This window comes from Poecilia reticulata, linkage group LG8, assembly GCF_000633615.1.
Source record: "Poecilia reticulata strain Guanapo linkage group LG8, Guppy_female_1.0+MT, whole genome shotgun sequence".
In the NCBI taxonomy this organism is placed as follows: domain Eukaryota; kingdom Metazoa; phylum Chordata; class Actinopteri; order Cyprinodontiformes; family Poeciliidae; genus Poecilia; species Poecilia reticulata.
Genome location: NC_024338.1, coordinates 23,519,020 through 23,536,983, shown reverse-complemented (window position 1 = coordinate 23,536,983; position 17,964 = coordinate 23,519,020). Strand labels below are relative to the sequence as shown.

At 41.4% G+C, this 17,964-nt stretch overlaps 1 protein-coding gene across 2 annotated transcripts in view; it reads left to right on the top strand.

Moving 5' to 3' along the window:
- The window catches only part of tbc1d16 (TBC1 domain family, member 16), a 29,204-nt gene extending 11,491 nt beyond the window's left edge, over positions 1–17,713 (top strand). The window contains exons 5-14 of one of the 2 annotated variants that reach the window (XM_008416780.2): positions 3,451–3,645; positions 3,754–3,901; positions 3,993–4,157; positions 5,403–5,551; positions 9,864–9,998; positions 10,760–10,946; positions 12,521–12,700; positions 14,324–14,470; positions 15,339–15,626; positions 15,745–17,713. In XM_008416780.2, the coding sequence (XP_008415002.1) occupies positions 3,451–3,645; positions 3,754–3,901; positions 3,993–4,157; positions 5,403–5,551; positions 9,864–9,998; positions 10,760–10,946; positions 12,521–12,700; positions 14,324–14,470; positions 15,339–15,620 (1,588 nt within the window). In that variant the 3' untranslated portion in view covers positions 15,621–15,626; positions 15,745–17,713. Of the gene's footprint in view, positions 1–3,450; positions 3,646–3,753; positions 3,902–3,992; positions 4,158–5,402; positions 5,552–9,863; positions 9,999–10,759; positions 10,947–12,520; positions 12,701–14,323; positions 14,471–15,338 lie in introns of both variants that reach the window. The other variant, XM_008416778.2, reaches the window with a different exon arrangement.
- The last annotated feature ends 251 nt before the right edge of the window (positions 17,714–17,964 follow it).

The following is a 17,964-nucleotide window of genomic DNA, read 5'->3' as shown; positions in this document are numbered from 1 at the left end:
TTTTACAGATGTTTCCCGTCCAATCTCACTAAATTTGAGCTATTTTGCAAAGTATAGATGAAAGTTTTAGTTTATGAAAAGCTGGTAGAAACACGGCCCAAAAGACGTTCAGCCACGATGGCAGGAAAAGGCATTTCTGGAAAGAACTGAGTACTAATCCATGCCACAGTATAAGATTCTAATTTGTAAAAACATAAAAGCAGCAGCATACTGTTTACGTTTCACTTCACGACGATGCACCATTTTGTCTAAATTGCTCGCCCAAATACTTTGAAGTTTGCTGCTGTAAAGCGAGGCGATGCGATGCGATGGATAAAGCAGCCGGAGTACTTCTGCAAAGTGTTTTTAAGTGATCTGCTGTTTAGTTTAAACTAACGTTCTTGAAAACAAATCTTGACTCATGATGCCATTAAAGTTTCCATCTGACTTTTATGTGCGTCCGTTTGGGATTATTGGTGGATCACGGGTTCTGGCTCACCCCGCTGACCGTTTTCCAGCATATGGCTGCAGTGTGGCCCACACCACCACCACCCCCACCCTCTTGTTCTCCTCTGACACTCTGTTCCTTTTGGGGATTAGATGAAGGACCTGGAAGTCCCGGTTGGGGAGTGTGGGGGGGGGAGGGTGTGTGTGCTCGGCCATGGTTCTCAGGGTGACCTGGCAGCACTTTCCTCTGGAGAGGAAAAGTGTTATGATGAAAGGCCTTGGGGCCGTTCCGTTTCACTCTGGCCTGATGGGACGTGCCAGCTACAGCGGCTCAACGACATCAAAACAGCTTGTTTACACTTTGCACAGCGTGGCCTGATAAATGTTTAGAACGGGCTTGTTAATTCTAACATCAGCTTGCGTCCGTAGTTTTCAGCGTGATCCTTGCTTTTCGGTCCATTCCCTTGTTTTAGCACTTTTATGTGCTCCAAGCATGAAGGACAGATGGAATTAACAAGACTTGAAGGGCCTTGTAAACACTCCTAACTTGACAGTCACTGGGGTTATGAAGACAGGACTCCCTCCATATTTCATGTTACTTAACTCCCTTAGCAGACCTCGCTGTGCCTCTACTCCATCCCCCCCGCTACCCCTCTACGCTTTTCTCTGCGCCGCGATACATGAGACGGAGCGCAGTAAATCAGCAGATAACACAGGGAAGCTGTGCAGGCTGGATTGATCAGGCTTGTTATTTTCCCATCTGCTAACAGGGAAATGATTAGCCAGACATGACAGAGACGGGGTGGAAAAAAAATCAAACTGGCTGCACCCTTTTCGCATGAGCACCGAGCTGCCACATGTGTTCGCACCTTTTCAGTAAATAATGTCAAAACTATTTCGCTGCTGGGAGATAATTAGTTTTTCACACCTCCGATATTTGAAATGGCATTTTTAAATTGAGGAACATCTGGTTTTTGGTTTTCTGTCGGTGCGTTTCCGTGCAAGCAGTGCTGAAAATCTTTATTCAGATGCCTGATTCTCAAATGTCAGCGGGTTTAACACGTCTCCCTCTCTCCGCTTTACCATGTCTAGATTCGTGTTTGAGAGTGCATTATGGTCATTAGCCATGGTTCATTCACTTGTGTGTGTGTGTGTGCGTTTGTGTGTGTGTGTGTGTGTGTGTGTGTGTGACAAAGAGAGAAAGACTCAGAATAAGCAAGTGATTTAAAGCTTCTTATAACATATTTTACTGTTGTGTGCTATGCATGTTTTTGCCAACATACTTTTTCTGTTTTCCTGCATATTTCCATGTATCTGTATGCATAACCTGATTGTGTGTCTCCTCCTGCAAGCCGAGGAACCCTGAGCTCAGGTTTCAGTGCCGGGAACAACACACTCACCATGAGGGGAATGACAAGGGAAATTGGACGGTGGACAGTGTGATTTGTGTGTGTGCTCGCGCTCAGATTTTATTGTATGTACTGTATATGTGAGTGTGTATTTGTCTTTGGTAGCCTTCATGTCTTCCTCCTATTCGCAGCCTCTTGGAGGAATATAATAGAGACGCAAACACAGATGCAGTCCTGAGCTTCAGATTTCACATGTTGTTTGGAATTATTTCTACAAAATAATCCAAAATGTACAATGAATTTTAAGAGAAATTGACTGATTTTGTTTTTAAGTGTTGTTTTTTCCTGTGTTTTATCCTTAAAATGTTTTATTTGCAATTATTTAGATTAACTTTTTTTTGGTTCGATGACATACCGACATCCTCAATAATCAAACGTTACAGTGTGTTTACACCCGTTGGACTCTGTCGCACACAAAATAGTGCATAACCAAATGAAAATATTAAAGGTTTTGCATGCACATGTGTACAGCAAACTAAATCAGTACTTTGCAGAAACAGCTTTTGCTGCAGGGACTCGCAGCAAAGCTGATAGGATTTGTCTCTAGCAGTTTTACTTTTATACAGACTGAAATTTCACTCCATTCTTCTTTGCAAAATAGCTCAAGCTCAATCATTTTGCCACAGATTCTCCCAGATTTCAGTCTGGGCTTTAATTGGGCCACTAAAAACATAGCTCCGGCTATATGTTTTAAGGTTGCTGTCTTCCTGGATAGCGAACATCAAGACTTTTACAGCAGGTTTTTCTTCCTGACTTTCTTTTTTAATAGCATCCATTTTCTTTTAGCTCCTTCTTTTGGCTAAAGAAAAGCATCCACACCGCATGATGCTGCCATCAAAATGTCTCATGGTGAGAATGGTGTGTTCAGACTGAGATGTAACAATGGATGTTTTTTTTGTTTTGTTTTTTTTAACTAATAAAACATTAGTAAAAATGTTTTATTCGTATCTGACAAAAGTCTGATACAATAAGTCATTTTTGAAAGGGAAACAATTATTTTAAACAAAATAAGTATCATGAGTAATCAAATAACAGCTTTGATATAGCAACTTTTTATTATATCATGTATCATCATGTTGTAATCATCATATGAAAAAATGTGTCTTTACAGGCATGTAAAGATAGTCCACACAAGCATTTAGCAGTACTTTTTTTGAAGTATACTGCTCTTTTATTCTATGCATTTTGCTTTTTATTACACAGAATGTGTAAGGTATAATCAGCAACATATTTACTGTTTACAGCAGGTTTGCTGGAATGTGCAAAACTTTTTTAACACACTCAAGGCATCTGAAGAACTTGTGTCAAAAATGACACGTTAGGCAGTGAGGGGTTAGTTGTACTGGGTTTCTTTTGGAGGCATCAGAGTAAATGGAGCTGAATATAAATGCATCCCATACTTCTTCAATTCAATTTGTACGATTTGAAAATCATTTAAAATTTGTGCTCTCTTTTTGTGTGTGTGTTGGTTTGTCATAAAGTTGCGTAAAAGACATTCAAGCTTGTGGTTTTAATGCAGCAGCGTGTGGAAACGTTCAATGAGTACGGACATCTTTATGGGAGACATGTGGGGCACAGTGTGAAACTCGTTAAAGTCTCGGTCATGTTTTCGCAGGGAACTGTGCGAGGAGTCCATGAACCACTCTGTGAGCTCTGCGTCCAGTCTGGACAGCCACGCCCTGTCCGAGGGCGGCGGCCAGTCGCAGGCCATGCGCTGGGAGGAGCAACAGAAGCTGCTGGCTCTGGAGCAGCTGTGTGGAGTCTTCAGGGTGGACCTGGGTCACATGAGGTCGCTGAGACTCTTCTTCAGGTCAGCAGGGAACAAATAGAAGAAAATCCCCTGGGGGGAATCATTACAGGGTCATGAAGTTGAACCCCTTGTGAACTTGTCTTTGCATCATTTGTTGTTTTCTTGCAGTGATGACGCGTGCACTAGTGGCCAGCTTGTGATAGCCAGCAGGGAGAGCCAGTATAAGATCCTTCACTTCCACCATGCTGGTCTGGACAAGCTGGCCGAGGTCTTCCAGCAGTGGAAATGCTGCAGGGAAACCCAACCTAAAGACCAGGTCAGACTTAGGCGAAGGTCAACTTATCTTTGGGTCTTCGTTGGTGAAACTTCGACTCGGCTTTTTACTCCTTCCCTCACTCTGTCTGAAGGTGTCGGATGAAAAGTCCTGCATGCAGTTTTCCATCCAGAGGCCCACACTGCCATCAGCCGAGACGCACCCTGAGGAGAGGCTTTACAGGCGGGTGGACGTCGCCGCCTGGCTGCGTCACATCAACCACAGCGGGCAGGTGGAGGAGGAGTACAAGCTGCGGAAGGTAAAGCCACGGTTCATGCGCACGCTTGAAGAGTCTGGAAATGTGACTTTAGCGTTTTCCGGGAGGGCCGCACATTTGGTGGCAAAGGTTGCCGTGCAGCGAGAAGGTCCTGCGTTCGWGTCTRAAGCTGTGCGTTTTTCTCCTTTGAGTGCATTAGGTTYTCTCCGGATACTCTGGCTTCCTCACACAGTCCAAAAAATAAATAAATAAAATACCCCATGATCCTACAAGGATGAGCGAACCTGGACAATGGATGTGTGTTTTCCATTTCTGGATAAGGTTGAATAAGGAACATGCAAGCCAGGACAAATAGTTGTATGTTTGGACTTTATCTCCTATCTTATCATCTAAATGTTGTCTCACTCCTTCTTTGTGTCCTTCATTACTTCCTTATTTTTTCTTTGTAAGAAAAAATATTTGGGAAATAAAAATAATAGGGAAAGAAGATGCTTCTTTGTATCTTCTTTCCCTCCCTCATGCTCTTCCTTCTTTCTTTCTTTCTTTCTCATGTTTGTCCTTCTTATCCTTTGTCTTTCTTTCTCTCCTTTTGTCTTACCTTGACTCTTTCTATCCTGATTTACTCCACACCTTGTTTGTTTATTTTCATAATAACCCATTGTCTGTCTCTGTCCTCTTCTTGCTTTATGGTGTCCACCCTACCTCACTTGGGTCCCAACTCTTTTATTTTCTTCCTTCCTTACATGTTTTACATCTTCTAAACTCTAGAAAGTCGGGGCTCCTTCCTTCTACATCGCATGGATGAGAAACTAAGTCAGAGCGTGTTTCACTACTGATGAAAGTGGCCATTTTCACACCTTTTTCTTCTATATTTGTTAGTCAAGTCATAATGAAATTCAGCTTGCAAGCTCCTCAGTTTCAATTTCAATCATCATCTTGGCCTGTAAATAATGGGAGGGTTTGTCCCTGCCAGTTGTACCCCCTCTGAGTCATTTGCGTTCTCTGGAATTGAGTCGCTGTTTGGTTTACCCGTCTACTGTAATGACTCGGTGGCAGTTAGACCATGACCAAGACTTTTTCCTTTTTTTTTCAGTAGAAGTTCAAATAAGGAAACAGACGAGTCCTGTTTTTGCTGGATGTGCTGAATAAACACTCATTGTTTTCTTTTTTCACAGCGTAATGCAGAAAATAAGACATGCTAGCAGGGAATGTCAACATGCCCTGCTGCCAGAGCATGTCCCTCCCTTCGTGTTTGCCGTATTTACCCACCTGCTGCTTCTTCGACAGGCGATCTTCTTTGGCGGCATCGACCCGTCCATCAGAGGCGAGGTGTGGCCCTTCTTGCTGCACTACTACAGCTACGACTCCAGCTCTCAGGAACGAGAGGCCTGGAGGCTGCAGAAACGAGCTCACTACCATGACGTCCAGCAGAGAAGGTGGGCAAGAAAAAATGCTACACAATCAATCAATCAATCAGTCAAAACACATTCTCTTACAACGCTTTCTCTACACGAGTGAAGAGGGAGCAGGAAGAAGAAAATTCTTGTAGAAACCTGCCCCTCTTTCTCAATAACTACAAAATAAATTTTTCTTTGCTGCAAACATTAAATTAACAATTTAAGTTGCAAACCATATATCATTCTCCTCATTGTTAACTCAAAAGGTAATCAGACTTAGTCCTTTTTTTCTTTTTCTTAAAATATTACTGGAAGGTGGAACAATGTTGTTACATATAGAGTGGTGCGTCTCAAGCATTTATTTCTGTTGAGGCTTATAGCTAATGAAACTCAAAATGATGTTTCCAAAAGAACTGAAATATTATGCATAATATCAAGATTGATGATAAAATATCCTTACCTTGAGGTATGACCATGTAATACATAGCTGATGGACTCAAAACTTGGTCTGGGCTCCTTTAGCAGAAAATACTGTTTCCTTAAACTGTGGGATGGAAGCGATCAACTGAATATGTAATTAATCAATTAATCGCATGATAAATTGAAATGAGTTTGATAATTACTGTTCTGATTATTAATACTTTTTAAATGGCAAATCTGTTTATAGAGGCGTCATAATCCTTTTTATTTATGGTTTTGGTTGTGCTTTAAAAATATCCTTCAGTTCCAGTGTTGTGTTCTTTACAAAATAAAAGTTTATTGGTCTTTGAGGGGGAAACGTTGCTTTATTATGCCATCATCAGTGCGTTACTTGAAAATGGTCTCAAAACAACAATATTATCGTCATAATTAGTTGGAAGATTTATTGTCCAGTAAAATTTCCTATTGCGACAGGCCAACAAAGCTGACCAAAATAAAACTGAATGTCAAGTTTGCATAACATGTAGTTCTCTTTCTATAAAACAAAATGTCACAGTCGGCCTTTCAAATTGGTCATGATTTGATTGTAAATTGTAATTTAACTGGATAAATAACTACTACAAACAAGCTTCCTCTTTCCAGGCAGATCAGTGGGCTACATCAGTAATCCACAGTGAAGTGTTTTTTCCCCTCTGTGTTTCTGTCCAGATTTATTCATTCATGGCTCCACTTGTATTTTGCACCATTGCAGAAATCCCCTGAACCATATGCTGAGAGGACTGGTGTGTGTCTGGATAAGTCGGCAATAAAAAATGAAAGCGGGTCATAAAATAGGACAAAACAGAAATGGACAGATATTTTTATTATATATTTTTTTTTACGTTCCAACTTAATATCGAACATCTGCTACAACTAGCAACAATGATTGTCAGCCAGGCACCTCCCAAGGTCCAAGGCACATTATTCACTATTAAGACATGGCTGATGCGGTTTCTGGTTCAAGATGGATTTCAGGATGTATCCCACTTCCTGAATGGTTTTGTGTGTTGTGCGTCTTAAAAAACCAACTGGACCTGAAGTAATGGCTTTGTGAATTCTTTCATTGCGTTTGCTTCATTGTGTTTTCCATGGTGCTGTCGTAACACATTTTTGTTCCACAGCTTTTCCTTCCACTTAACTTTCAATTAAAAGCTTAGACACTGTCAACATCCATTGTCCTCTATGACTTTTTCTTCCTGCTGCAGGTTGTGTGTTTGACAATTATCAAATCATTAGTTTACCCCATAATTTCTCTATTAAAGCAAATTTTTGTTGCTCTTATATCTATAAAACAGAATTTTAGATTTTCATTAGTAGTAAACCATAATGATCAAAATGAACACAATTAAAGACCTGAAACATATCATTGTGTATACAATGAGTGACTTGCATTCTAATTTATAAAGATACACCTGTAAATCTTTATTTTACTTGAAGATCTCCTGCTGATAACATCTGCACCTCGGCTCGATAACATGGAAACCACTTTGAAATCATGTCTGAGACACTCGGCTGCAGCGCTGGCTGCCAAAAGCTCAGTCGGTAAAACATTAAACCGTACGGGAGTCTGTTGTGGCTTCCCATCGCAGGCGCGGAGCAATCAATAGGCACAATCAGAGAAGTGTTAAGGGGAGGTGCTGGGTGTGATATAAAAGGTCTCTGGAGAGAAAACATGTCAGCGCTTATCACGTCAGATCATGCTCAGATGTCGGCGAGAGGGGAGGAAAAAAACCCCAACTTTGGTATGCACAGACCGACCCAGATCCCAGAGTCTTTACTTATCCACACAACTCCGTCTCAGGGTTAAGGTTTCCAAGTTCTAGGTCTCTGCATCTCTGCGTGCTACAATGACGATAATTGGACAGATTTCATTTGTACAGGCTATTATCGCTTTGAGTGCACCAGAAGTCGCCTAATTAGACTCTTCATTCTGACGCTGATGTTGATTCCTTTAAAGAGCCTCCGGCAGCCCTCCAGGGCCACCGGTTGATCATTAGGAGCAAGGAGGCGAGTGTGTGGGCTTTACCTTGTCCCCCAACCCTGTGTCCTCATTCTAACAATAATAACTCAGCAGCTGCACGTAGGAGTGCAGCTTTCATTGGATATAATCTGAGTATTTGAGTTTGTTAGAATCTATAAAATAATGCCGTTTGTCAGGAATTGTTGTTTGTTTCAGAAAAGAGGAAGGTTATTTTCATCTGTAAGTATTTTTTTTATGAAAAAGATGTCTGCAGAAACATTCACCTGAATGTCACTGTTCCTATCTCCTTTATTTTTGCATTTTATATAAATAATAATAAAATAATCTTGTTTGAAACACTTTATCTGGTTTCATTTTCTCTGTAAATAATTATCTGACAATGGACTCCTTACTGGCTACTTCACCTGCTAAATATTTACAGATTTCTTCTCGGAAAGTTATTGTTTTTCTTTTGTTTTTTTTTTCTCACCTTAAGATGTTTCTTTCTGTTTCTTTGACACAGAAGATCTGGTCTACTGATGAAGAGCTTTATTTTTCAGGCAGAAAGTGCGTCTTAATAAAATGACATGAAGATTTTCACTGCAGTTTTTCGGTTTCTGTGACGGTTTTCATGTTTCACTTGTGAAAAATGCAAGTAAACAAATTCAACCATAATGTCACACCAACATAAAGCTGCAGATAATTGTGCAGTGGAAGGATTTACATTAGTTTTACAAATAAAAATCCAAAAACTAAGGCATACATTTGTATTCAGACCCATTTTACTCTGATGTAAGAAAGTTAATCCAAATACCATCGGAAGTCACCTGACCTAACTGAACTGTTGGGTCCACACGCCAAACAATGAGTGTGGAGGAGACAAATATTTCCTGTCCACCCGTGACATGCCATTCCCACTGTGAGAGACGGCAGTGGTGGCATCAGGCTGAGGGGATCGGCTTCTAGATTATTAAGAGGGAAGCTGGTCACAAATTATGGGAAGACAGAAGAGGATACAGGATGAAATGCAGGAAGAAAACCTTAAAGAAAAGTGACAAACACTTATCCAGAGATACATGGAATGGTTTAGATTAAAGGATTCTTATGTGTTGGAACGGCCCAGTCAAAGTCCGGGCATAAATCCAATTAAGATTCTTTAACGAGGTTTAAAAATTGCTAAAGGCTTCGTTCCTTCTGTCGGAGTTTGAGATACTTAGCAAAAATATTTCAATCTCATACACATTTAAGATTCTTATTTTTTTTATGTGTGAAAAACTGGAATCTTTTTCCTTCCTTTTCCTAGAGATGCTCTGCTCTGTGCTGGTCTGCCCCTTTAAAATACACAATAGCAGCGTCACAAAAAGTTTAAAGTGCAGGGACACTTTTGCAAGGCAGTTTGCTGAGCTAATCCGTGCTCTTCAGGACCCTGGATTTTATTTTTACTGCTGAACCCATAAAACCACTGAAGTGGTGCAAACAATGTTCCGAACTCCTGAGCAGCTTCCTCCTGAGAAAGCGAAGCGTAGGACGGTGGCTGGGGAGGGTCCAGCGACACAAACACACAGATCTCAAACCAAACAGTTGCGTGGCGTTGCATCAGGTGCGCTGGCTTTATTCCTGGTGGGGCAGCATGGAAAACAAACAGTGTTAATTAAATCCCCTCTGCTTGTTAGGACCTGAGTACATCGGTGCACACGGAGAGCACCGGTAATGTGCTGCCTAACATCAGGGTGGATGGCTGCGGTGGGATCCTCCGAGGAACGCACGGGTCCACTGCTCATATGTTTTTGGGGACCTTGTGCCGCAGCTATGAGGAGCAGAATAGCAGCACAGTCATTTCTATGTGTTTATGATGATTATAGTGCATTAAGCATTCAGGATTTTTTTTCCCCCTTAATAATCGGCTCCTGCTCCATTTGCTTGACTCCTCAGATTATCCATGAGCCCAGAGGAGCACAGCGAGTTCTGGAGGAAGGTCCAGTTCACGGTGGATAAAGACGTGGTCAGAACGGACCGCAGCAACCACTTCTTCAGAGGAGAGAACAACCCGAACGTGGAGATCATGAGGTTTTCCCAACACCCCTTTCTGTCCGTCACCCTGCATCATTCCCACCCGTCCGCTCGACGCTCAGCCTCACCTACACCGTTTATTTCATATTCAGAGCTGCAAATGAGTTTCATGCTTTGTTGACTTTGACTAAGCCGTCTGAGCACTTTCGACTCGTACTTGCGGCTAATGGCTTTCTAAATGAGGAGCGAGAGGATTTAAATGGGGGAATTAGTTATTTTTGCGACTCTCATTGAGGCTCCTGGTGTTTTTGTCTGGGAGTGATTCTACATCTGAGGCCAGCCTGTGGTTTTCTAGCGCTGATAAGTCGTACCCATGTTTGTCTGGTTCATTTACTTTTAAACTGCTGCGGAGCTGAAGGTCCTGATGTCCTTGTTTAGAAGAAACTCATCAAATTTTTACTCTAATGCTGCACTAGAACAATGTAATGTCCTCTGGGTTTTGGGCTTTGTTTGTACTTTCGTTACTAATGCATGAAGACGACCGGGGAAGTTTTCTTCAAAGTAGAACAGGTCTTAAAAAAGAAGGAAGAAAGAAATGCCAGTAATTAGCTCCCTGGTTGCAAGAAGAGGAAAAAAAGTGTGGGGAGCAGGGAGGGGTGGGATTGTTGTGTTATGTTTCCCCAATGAAAGACATACAAAGTGTTTGGGTTGGAGGAAAACTTTTCAGGGCTTCCTCTCCTATTTGGCCGTCTCCGTTAGAAGCTCCGTCGGCAGATGTTACGTCAGAACTCAGATGTGTGTGTTTGTTCTCGCCCCAGGCGCATTCTGCTCAACTATGCGGTGTTTAATCCCGACATGGGTTACTGCCAGGGCATGTCCGACCTGGTGGCCCCCCTGCTCACCGAGATCCAAGACGAGAGCGACACGTTTTGGTGCTTCGTCGGCCTCATGGAGAACACCATCTTCATCAGCTCCCCGCGTGACGAAGACATGGAGAGGCAGCTGGTAGGAGAGTCTCTATGCTTGCCGCCAGCAGCAGTTTCTATACAGTACATAGGCCTGTCGCAATAAACAATAAATCAATTAATGGCATTGAATCTCTAACTTTCATTTGCTTTATTTATTGTTTTTCTCTTTTCTCTCCCTTTTTACCAAAAACTGAATGATAAAAGTCTTTCAGTCTGGTGCTTTGGTCTCACGTATCTCTTTTTTTTGAAAGATAATTTTGTTTACAAAGACTTCATAATTCATTTTATTTGTTGTTTCTGTTGTTTTCTGTATTTATTTTGGATATTTCAAATGTCTTCCAGTTCCAGTGTTTAAATGTTCATTAGAATTTAAAATTTACTGATCCTGGAAAATGTGTTCTTGCGTTATTATGCCATTATTGCTGTTATGTAAAATGATCTCAAAACAACAGTATTGTTGTTTATCACGATAAGTTCTGGGATAATTGATTGTCCAACAAAATGTGTTATTGTGACAGGCCTGTCCACTGCCATTCAAAGCTATTCAAACTAGATGATGATTTTCACTTTATGTGAACATTGATGTGTTTCAGGGGGTATTTTATAAAAAGAAAAAAATTAAAGTGTGCCGTGCAATTTTACCGCTTTTCACTGCAATTCCTGCTGCATGTCTTCTTGTCTTTGACTGATTCACACATTTTGAGACCAAAATTTTTCCCCCTGTTTTTCTTCAAAGAATAGTTCAAGGTCAGTCAGATTAGACTGACTTAATCTGTGAGCAGCAATTTCAAGATTTCTATCATTTATTTGCTGGAAGGTGAACCTCAGCCACAGTTTTATGTCTTTAGCAGCCACTAACACAGGGGTCTCACACTCTAGAGCCCTAGAGTTGCTGTACCACAGATCTGAAATGTGTCTGAAAAGCTAAAAATGTGAAAAGCTAAAAGGGAATGAAAACACTAAACATTTAACATGCTTTTCGGACCATCAAGCCCGTCCCCTCTTCATGATAGACTTTGTACTTTAGCCTTTAAGTGTGTTTTTTTAAAAGAACCCTCAATGTGGTAAATAGTAAATGATTCACATGTTTATAGTAGCCCTTTAACCTTTAAAGTCTACAATGAGGTTTTCAGTGTTTTTTCTAAATTTGAAGCTTTGGCCCAAAGTTAGTTTGTGACGGATAACAGTTTAACAAAAATGGCTAAAATAAGCAATTTTGTCTTGTTTTATTGACTTATTTGCAATGTTTGTATATTTCACTTAGCCTTTGTCAAAGTTGTAAAGTTGAAATGTAAAATGTTCCGCAGTTTTGTATATGAAATCATCAATAAGTGATTACCTGATCGGGTCATTGCTTTAATAAATTTCAAGCTGATGTGCAAATGTGACACGTTTGAACACAAATCTGTGCCAGTCTTATCTTGGGTGTCAGCAGAAGCTTAAATAATCACTGAAAAGTACATGATGATAAATTACTTTTATCAAAAGTCCCAAGAAAGTCATTTAACGCTCAAGTGCAGACATATAAGCTGTTCGACAAGCTGACGTTTCCGACCATCAGCTCAGCCGATTCCGGTGCAGAACGGAGGAAAATAACTTGTCGATCTGCAGATGTACCTGCGGGAGCTGCTGCGCCTCATGCTGCCGCGCTTCCACCAGCACCTGACCCGCCTCGGAGAGGATGGCCTGCAGCTGCTGTTCTGCCACCGCTGGATCCTGCTCTGCTTCAAGAGAGAGTTCCCCGACACAGAGGCGCTGCGCATGTGGGAGGCCTGCTGGGCGCACTATCAGGTCAGGACAAAGTCCAAACTGATCCTCCGCATGCACAGAGTAAAAAAATTAGGTTTGCGTACGCTGGTAAGCGATACAGAGGAATGTAGTGGTAATTATTTATTTTTTTAGCCACTTTAGAGTGTGTAGATTTTTCCAGGAAGTGTACAGGAATGAAACAGAACTATAGTCTGCAAGGAAAAAGTAGGACAAGTTCTTTCAAAAGCTTGACTTGTAATCCTGTTGAGTGAATGTAAAAAATGTCTATTGATATTTAAAGAAATTTAATTCCATTGTTAAAAACCGGTTGAATTTAAGACTTTGCATATTTCACATTTCTGCTACCTACTATGCAACCATATTCGTTTTTCAGATGTAATTTAATTTAAGGGTGACTGCTTTTGGTGTATTTTGCTCGGTGCAGTTCCACGTCTTTTGAAGCGCTGGAAACTTGTAGCCACGATGCGTTCCTTGTGTTTAACACTCCCACTCACTGAGGCCGAGTCAAATGTCTTTGCTTCACGCCATCTGTTCAAACACCCTGCGAGATGTTCGTATCTGCTGCTCCAGGTGGCGATAGAGCAGATAGTGTGTGTGTGTGTGTGTGTGTGTGTGTGTGTGTGTGTGTGTGTGTGTGTGTGTGTGTGTGNGTGTGTGTGTGTGTGTGTGTGTGTGTGTGTGTGTGTGTGTGTGTGTGTGTGTGTGTGTGTGTGTGTGTGTGTGTGTGTGTGTGAGTGAAACCTCGGGTTAGACAGTTAAAAGTCATGCAGCAGTTGAGCTTTAAGTAAGAATTTCTGATTGATATCAGATTTTTCTGTGAAGAGGACGTTTCATGTCGCACTGGATGGCAGCGGATTGTTTTCTGCTGTTCTTGTGTGAATTAGAGTTTGCAGAGCAAACTGTCATCAGGTTGGCTTCAAGGAGCAAGATGCAAACTGAGATACTGATCAAATACACACAAATATTTGTACCAATAAAATAAATTCATTTTCTACACTTGGTCTTAGATTATATTTTGTTTAGTCTTTAAATTGTTGAAGTTGTTCGTGTTTTTCTCTCTGTATTGGTTTAAAAATCTGGAATTTCTAGTTTTCCTTTAGGATTTAGATGTTACTGTTGTTAAGTAAAACTACAAGTCCCATCATGCAGCGAGGCAGCAATCCAAAATGTGCTCAGACATTCAACATTGACACATGCCTGCAACATAACTCTGCTCCTAAAATAAATGTGAGCAGATTTAATCAAGCTTGTCTGGGTTAAAATCGGTCACCAATAAATGTTTTAAAGCATATTAATATTAAGGTGCATGTAGAAAAGAAATAAGCTGCAGATTTAACTGACCTTGCAGTTTCCTTTTAAAATTTCTTATCAACTATTAATCCTCTTTGAGGCAGGGAGAAAATGTCCCATTCTCAGATCTGCTGCATGATACTAGTTAAAAAAATCAAATCTGCCCAATCAGAAGGTAAAAAAATGTCAGTCATTGACATTTATCAAGTCTTTATTTTATTCCATTAAAGCCCGTTTGTAGTGCTAGGAACCACAAGAACTGTGTTGAATCGGTCTGACAGGACGTCGGGCGCTAAGCGTGCACATCCTGCTCCATTCATCTTCTCCCCTTGACCTCACTCTCCGTCTTTGCAGACGGACTACTTCCACCTCTTCCTGTGCGTGGCCATCATTGTCCTGTACGGGGAGGACGTGACGGAGCAGCAGCTCGCCACTGACCAAATGCTGCTCCACTTCAGCAACCTCTCCATGCACATGAACGGGGAGCTGGTGCTGCGCAAGGTAACACTGCTGCTTCTGTGTCGTCGGCATGATTTGTCTCTCCTTGTTTCATTCACTGGCTGATCGGCAAACTGCAAGTTTCCACACTCAACTTTCTATTCAGTTTTCAAAAAAAAAAAAAGTTCCATCCATTTGTAAGTTGGTATTTTTAAAATTGGGGGATCAAACTTATTTTTTGTATTTATTTTTTTTGCTCAAAGAAATCTGATCAATCCTCCCAGTCCAGATTCTTCATTCTTTTAGTACTTATTTTAAAATAGCATCAAAACATACATAGAAGTATTGAAAATAATTGCAAAAAATTTCAGTTCAGCCATCCGTCTTTTCCAGAATCAACCCGTCCAGGGTTGATTCGATCCACATCCCTTCATAAAAGTCATTAAACATGATCAGACATCTATCTGTCTGCAACATTTCCTCCTGATGTAATTTAAATTCACTTTAGTCTGCACTGAAGAGTCCTGCCCGGTGCTGCAGCAAAGTAAGAATAGGATGCAGAGGATTAATGATTTGCCCGCTCGCTGCAGTCGCTGTTCCTGCTGCCTCATCTTTATGGATGCTGTTTGTGCTGCACATTTCTGTTTGCATTTAGCTGTCGTAACGCATTTCGTTGATGCTTGAGAATTGTGCATACGATAACCCAGCAGCGGGCATGCAAGCTTTTGAGATACAGCCAAAAGAAAAAAAAGAAGAAAAAAAAAACTCCACGAGACTGACCTTGACATTCTTTTGTTATCTTGTAGCCAAGAGATAACGGGAGCATTGATTTATTTCAATGCATGCATCCGCAATGTTTGCCTTCTCTGACAGGCCAAAGTGTCTCTCCTTGAGCTTGCTTCCCCTCATCGCGCTCGCCAATCTCTTTCAGGCCCGCAGCCTCCTCTACCAGTTCCGCCTCCTTCCCAGGATCCCCTGCAGCCTGCACGACCTCTGCAAGCTGTGCGGCCCGGGGATGTGGGACAGCCGCTACATCCCCACGGTGGAGTGTTCAGGCGAGCACCCAGACTCCCTGAGCTGCCCCTATGGAGGCACCTCCACCCCACAGCCCTCCTCCCCCTCACCGTCGTCTTCTCCAAACCACACGCCCACGCCGGACGGCAAGAGAGGCTCCAAAAAACGGGACATTTTCACCTTCCGGAAGCAGTCCTGAGAGGGGGTTAGCTTCTGCTATTACTTTACTATTCGTTTCACTACCTACAACCAGATTTTTTTCCTTTTTTTTTTTTTGTACTTGAACTTTTCTTTTGGTGCAATGTTGAACACTGCCTTACCAGGGCGTCGCTGTCGACGTTCAGCATCGCACGAATCTGCAACGAGGGCAGCTTGCAGTCAGCCGGATCGGAGGTCAAGAGGCTGCTTTCTCCTCGGAGCAGAACAGACAATCACCAGGCGCCGTGTCGATCTGGAGCCACTTCAGGTTCAAGTCTGCTGCTGGTTTGGCATTCTTCCACAGGATACGTGGGCACCGGGGAGGTCACCGCGGGTCATCGCGCAACCGGGCTCTCCGACTCTGACGGGTCAAAAAGCGAACTGGGGGCGTCTTTCACAGAGCTTGAACTTGGACTCTTAAAAAATGTTTTTGGGTTCTCACAATGGCATAATTGTGTGGATGTCAAATATAATGTGCGTATTTAAAGTCTGAGAGTCTTTTCGACGTCGAATCCAAACTCTTTGTGTTAAAGAAGTAGTAGAAAAAACATTTGTCTTTAGTTTTTGTTTTCCGAAAAAAAAGAAGAATGTTTTTGTTCTAAATATTTAGCAATATTATCTTTGCATGATCAATTCTTTACATATAGAGGTCACAACATATTTGTTGTGAAGGGAGGGGGGAAATCCCAAACAGAGGCCAGAGCGTGTTTATGTGACAAACACTAGCATCACCACAGGGCTCCTCTTATCTTCCCATCCTATAAGTTCTCTTTCTTGAACAGATGAGCATCAACATTTGCACATAAGCACCATTAATTGTAAAGTATCTGTGAGTAAAATACTGAATTTATTTAGTAGCAGTTTCACCAAAGATACGGTGCTTTACAGAAGATTTCCTGCCTATTGAAATGTTTCACATACTGTCAAGTTGCAACAACAAACTTGAGTGTGTTTTATTGGTATATTTTGGGTTATGTCAAAACAAAGTGGTGTCTATTTATGTAGACATTGTTTTACTTTTGCGGAACCTAAAGCTTTGACTGGTTATCCACTCCTGTCCCTGGAATTTTTGCCCATTTGTCTTTGCAGAATATATTTGCAAGTCATCCAGGTTGGGTTTGTACATACCAACCCAACCAACTGCAAACATTAGTCAATCATTTTCCTTCCACTACATAATTATGTATTACGTTATCTTGGTGAAATTCCAATAAAATACACAGAAGTTTTTGGATTGTGTAACAAAATGCCCTCAAGTCGCAGGAGGTATGAATATTTTTTGCAAAGCGCTGTAGATCAGGTTATTTTCAGATCACTTTTTCTGTTCTGCTCGGAATTTCATCCTTGGTGTTTTGAGCTGTTTTCCTTAGCTTCCCAGCCCTCCAGCCCCCATCTTTACACTAAGTACACGAAAAGGCACACGAGTCTAACAACGAGTCCACATGAATGTAGCTTTTCACATCAACACAACGAAAATCACAACGAAAACACAACAAAGACGTGTGTGACCGTTTTCCGAAAACGCGTCGGGGAAAGTGGAGCAGTGAGCCTGTCGTTTCGGCTTCATCCAGGGAGAAACTATAAATTAATGTTGCCTCAGGTGTGAAGATGATTTCCCCTCGAGGAGCCTTTGAGTGACACCCGCAGGATTGTAACATCTGCAAAACGCTGCTATAATGTACCACAGATTCCTTTAATCAGCCTTCCAGCAGCTTTGCAGATAAATTGTACCTGCTTCTTCTTCTTCTTCTTCTTCTTCCTGTTAGTTATCATGAAGTGCTTTAAATGGCATGGAGGCTGTCATGAAGGTGATGATGGGCAATGTTCAGAGGGTGACCTCATGGATTTATTAACATTTAAACCACGTTGTTTACACAAAAGCCACCAATCCACAGTCGTTATTGCTGACTTGCCTCTTTTGGAAAGGGGTTGTTATTATGAATTGTGGTCATGAATGTAAAACGTTGCTGTTTTTCTTTTCTATATTATGTTGACGTATTACTGCACACCTCACGAGAGAGTTAAAGGCTATTCTTATTACTGGTGTTAATAAAAACATCATCAATAAACTGTATTTGTGCTATTGTGACTCAACGCTGGGTATTTCTTTGTGATGGGGAACGTCACAATTATAATTTAATAAGCCACTCTTCAAAACTGGTTTGTTCTGTTGTCTTTCTATTGAAGTAAGGAAGGAGGCACATAGTATTAACAGTAAAGGGTATTGATCCTTTTCCGCATTTTTCAGATCTAATCAATTTAGTGATACATTTTTTTCTCAGTTGTATGGTGTGAGGTTATGCTGCTGCAGTTACAAGATAAATTTATGTTTTTATCCTTTTTTA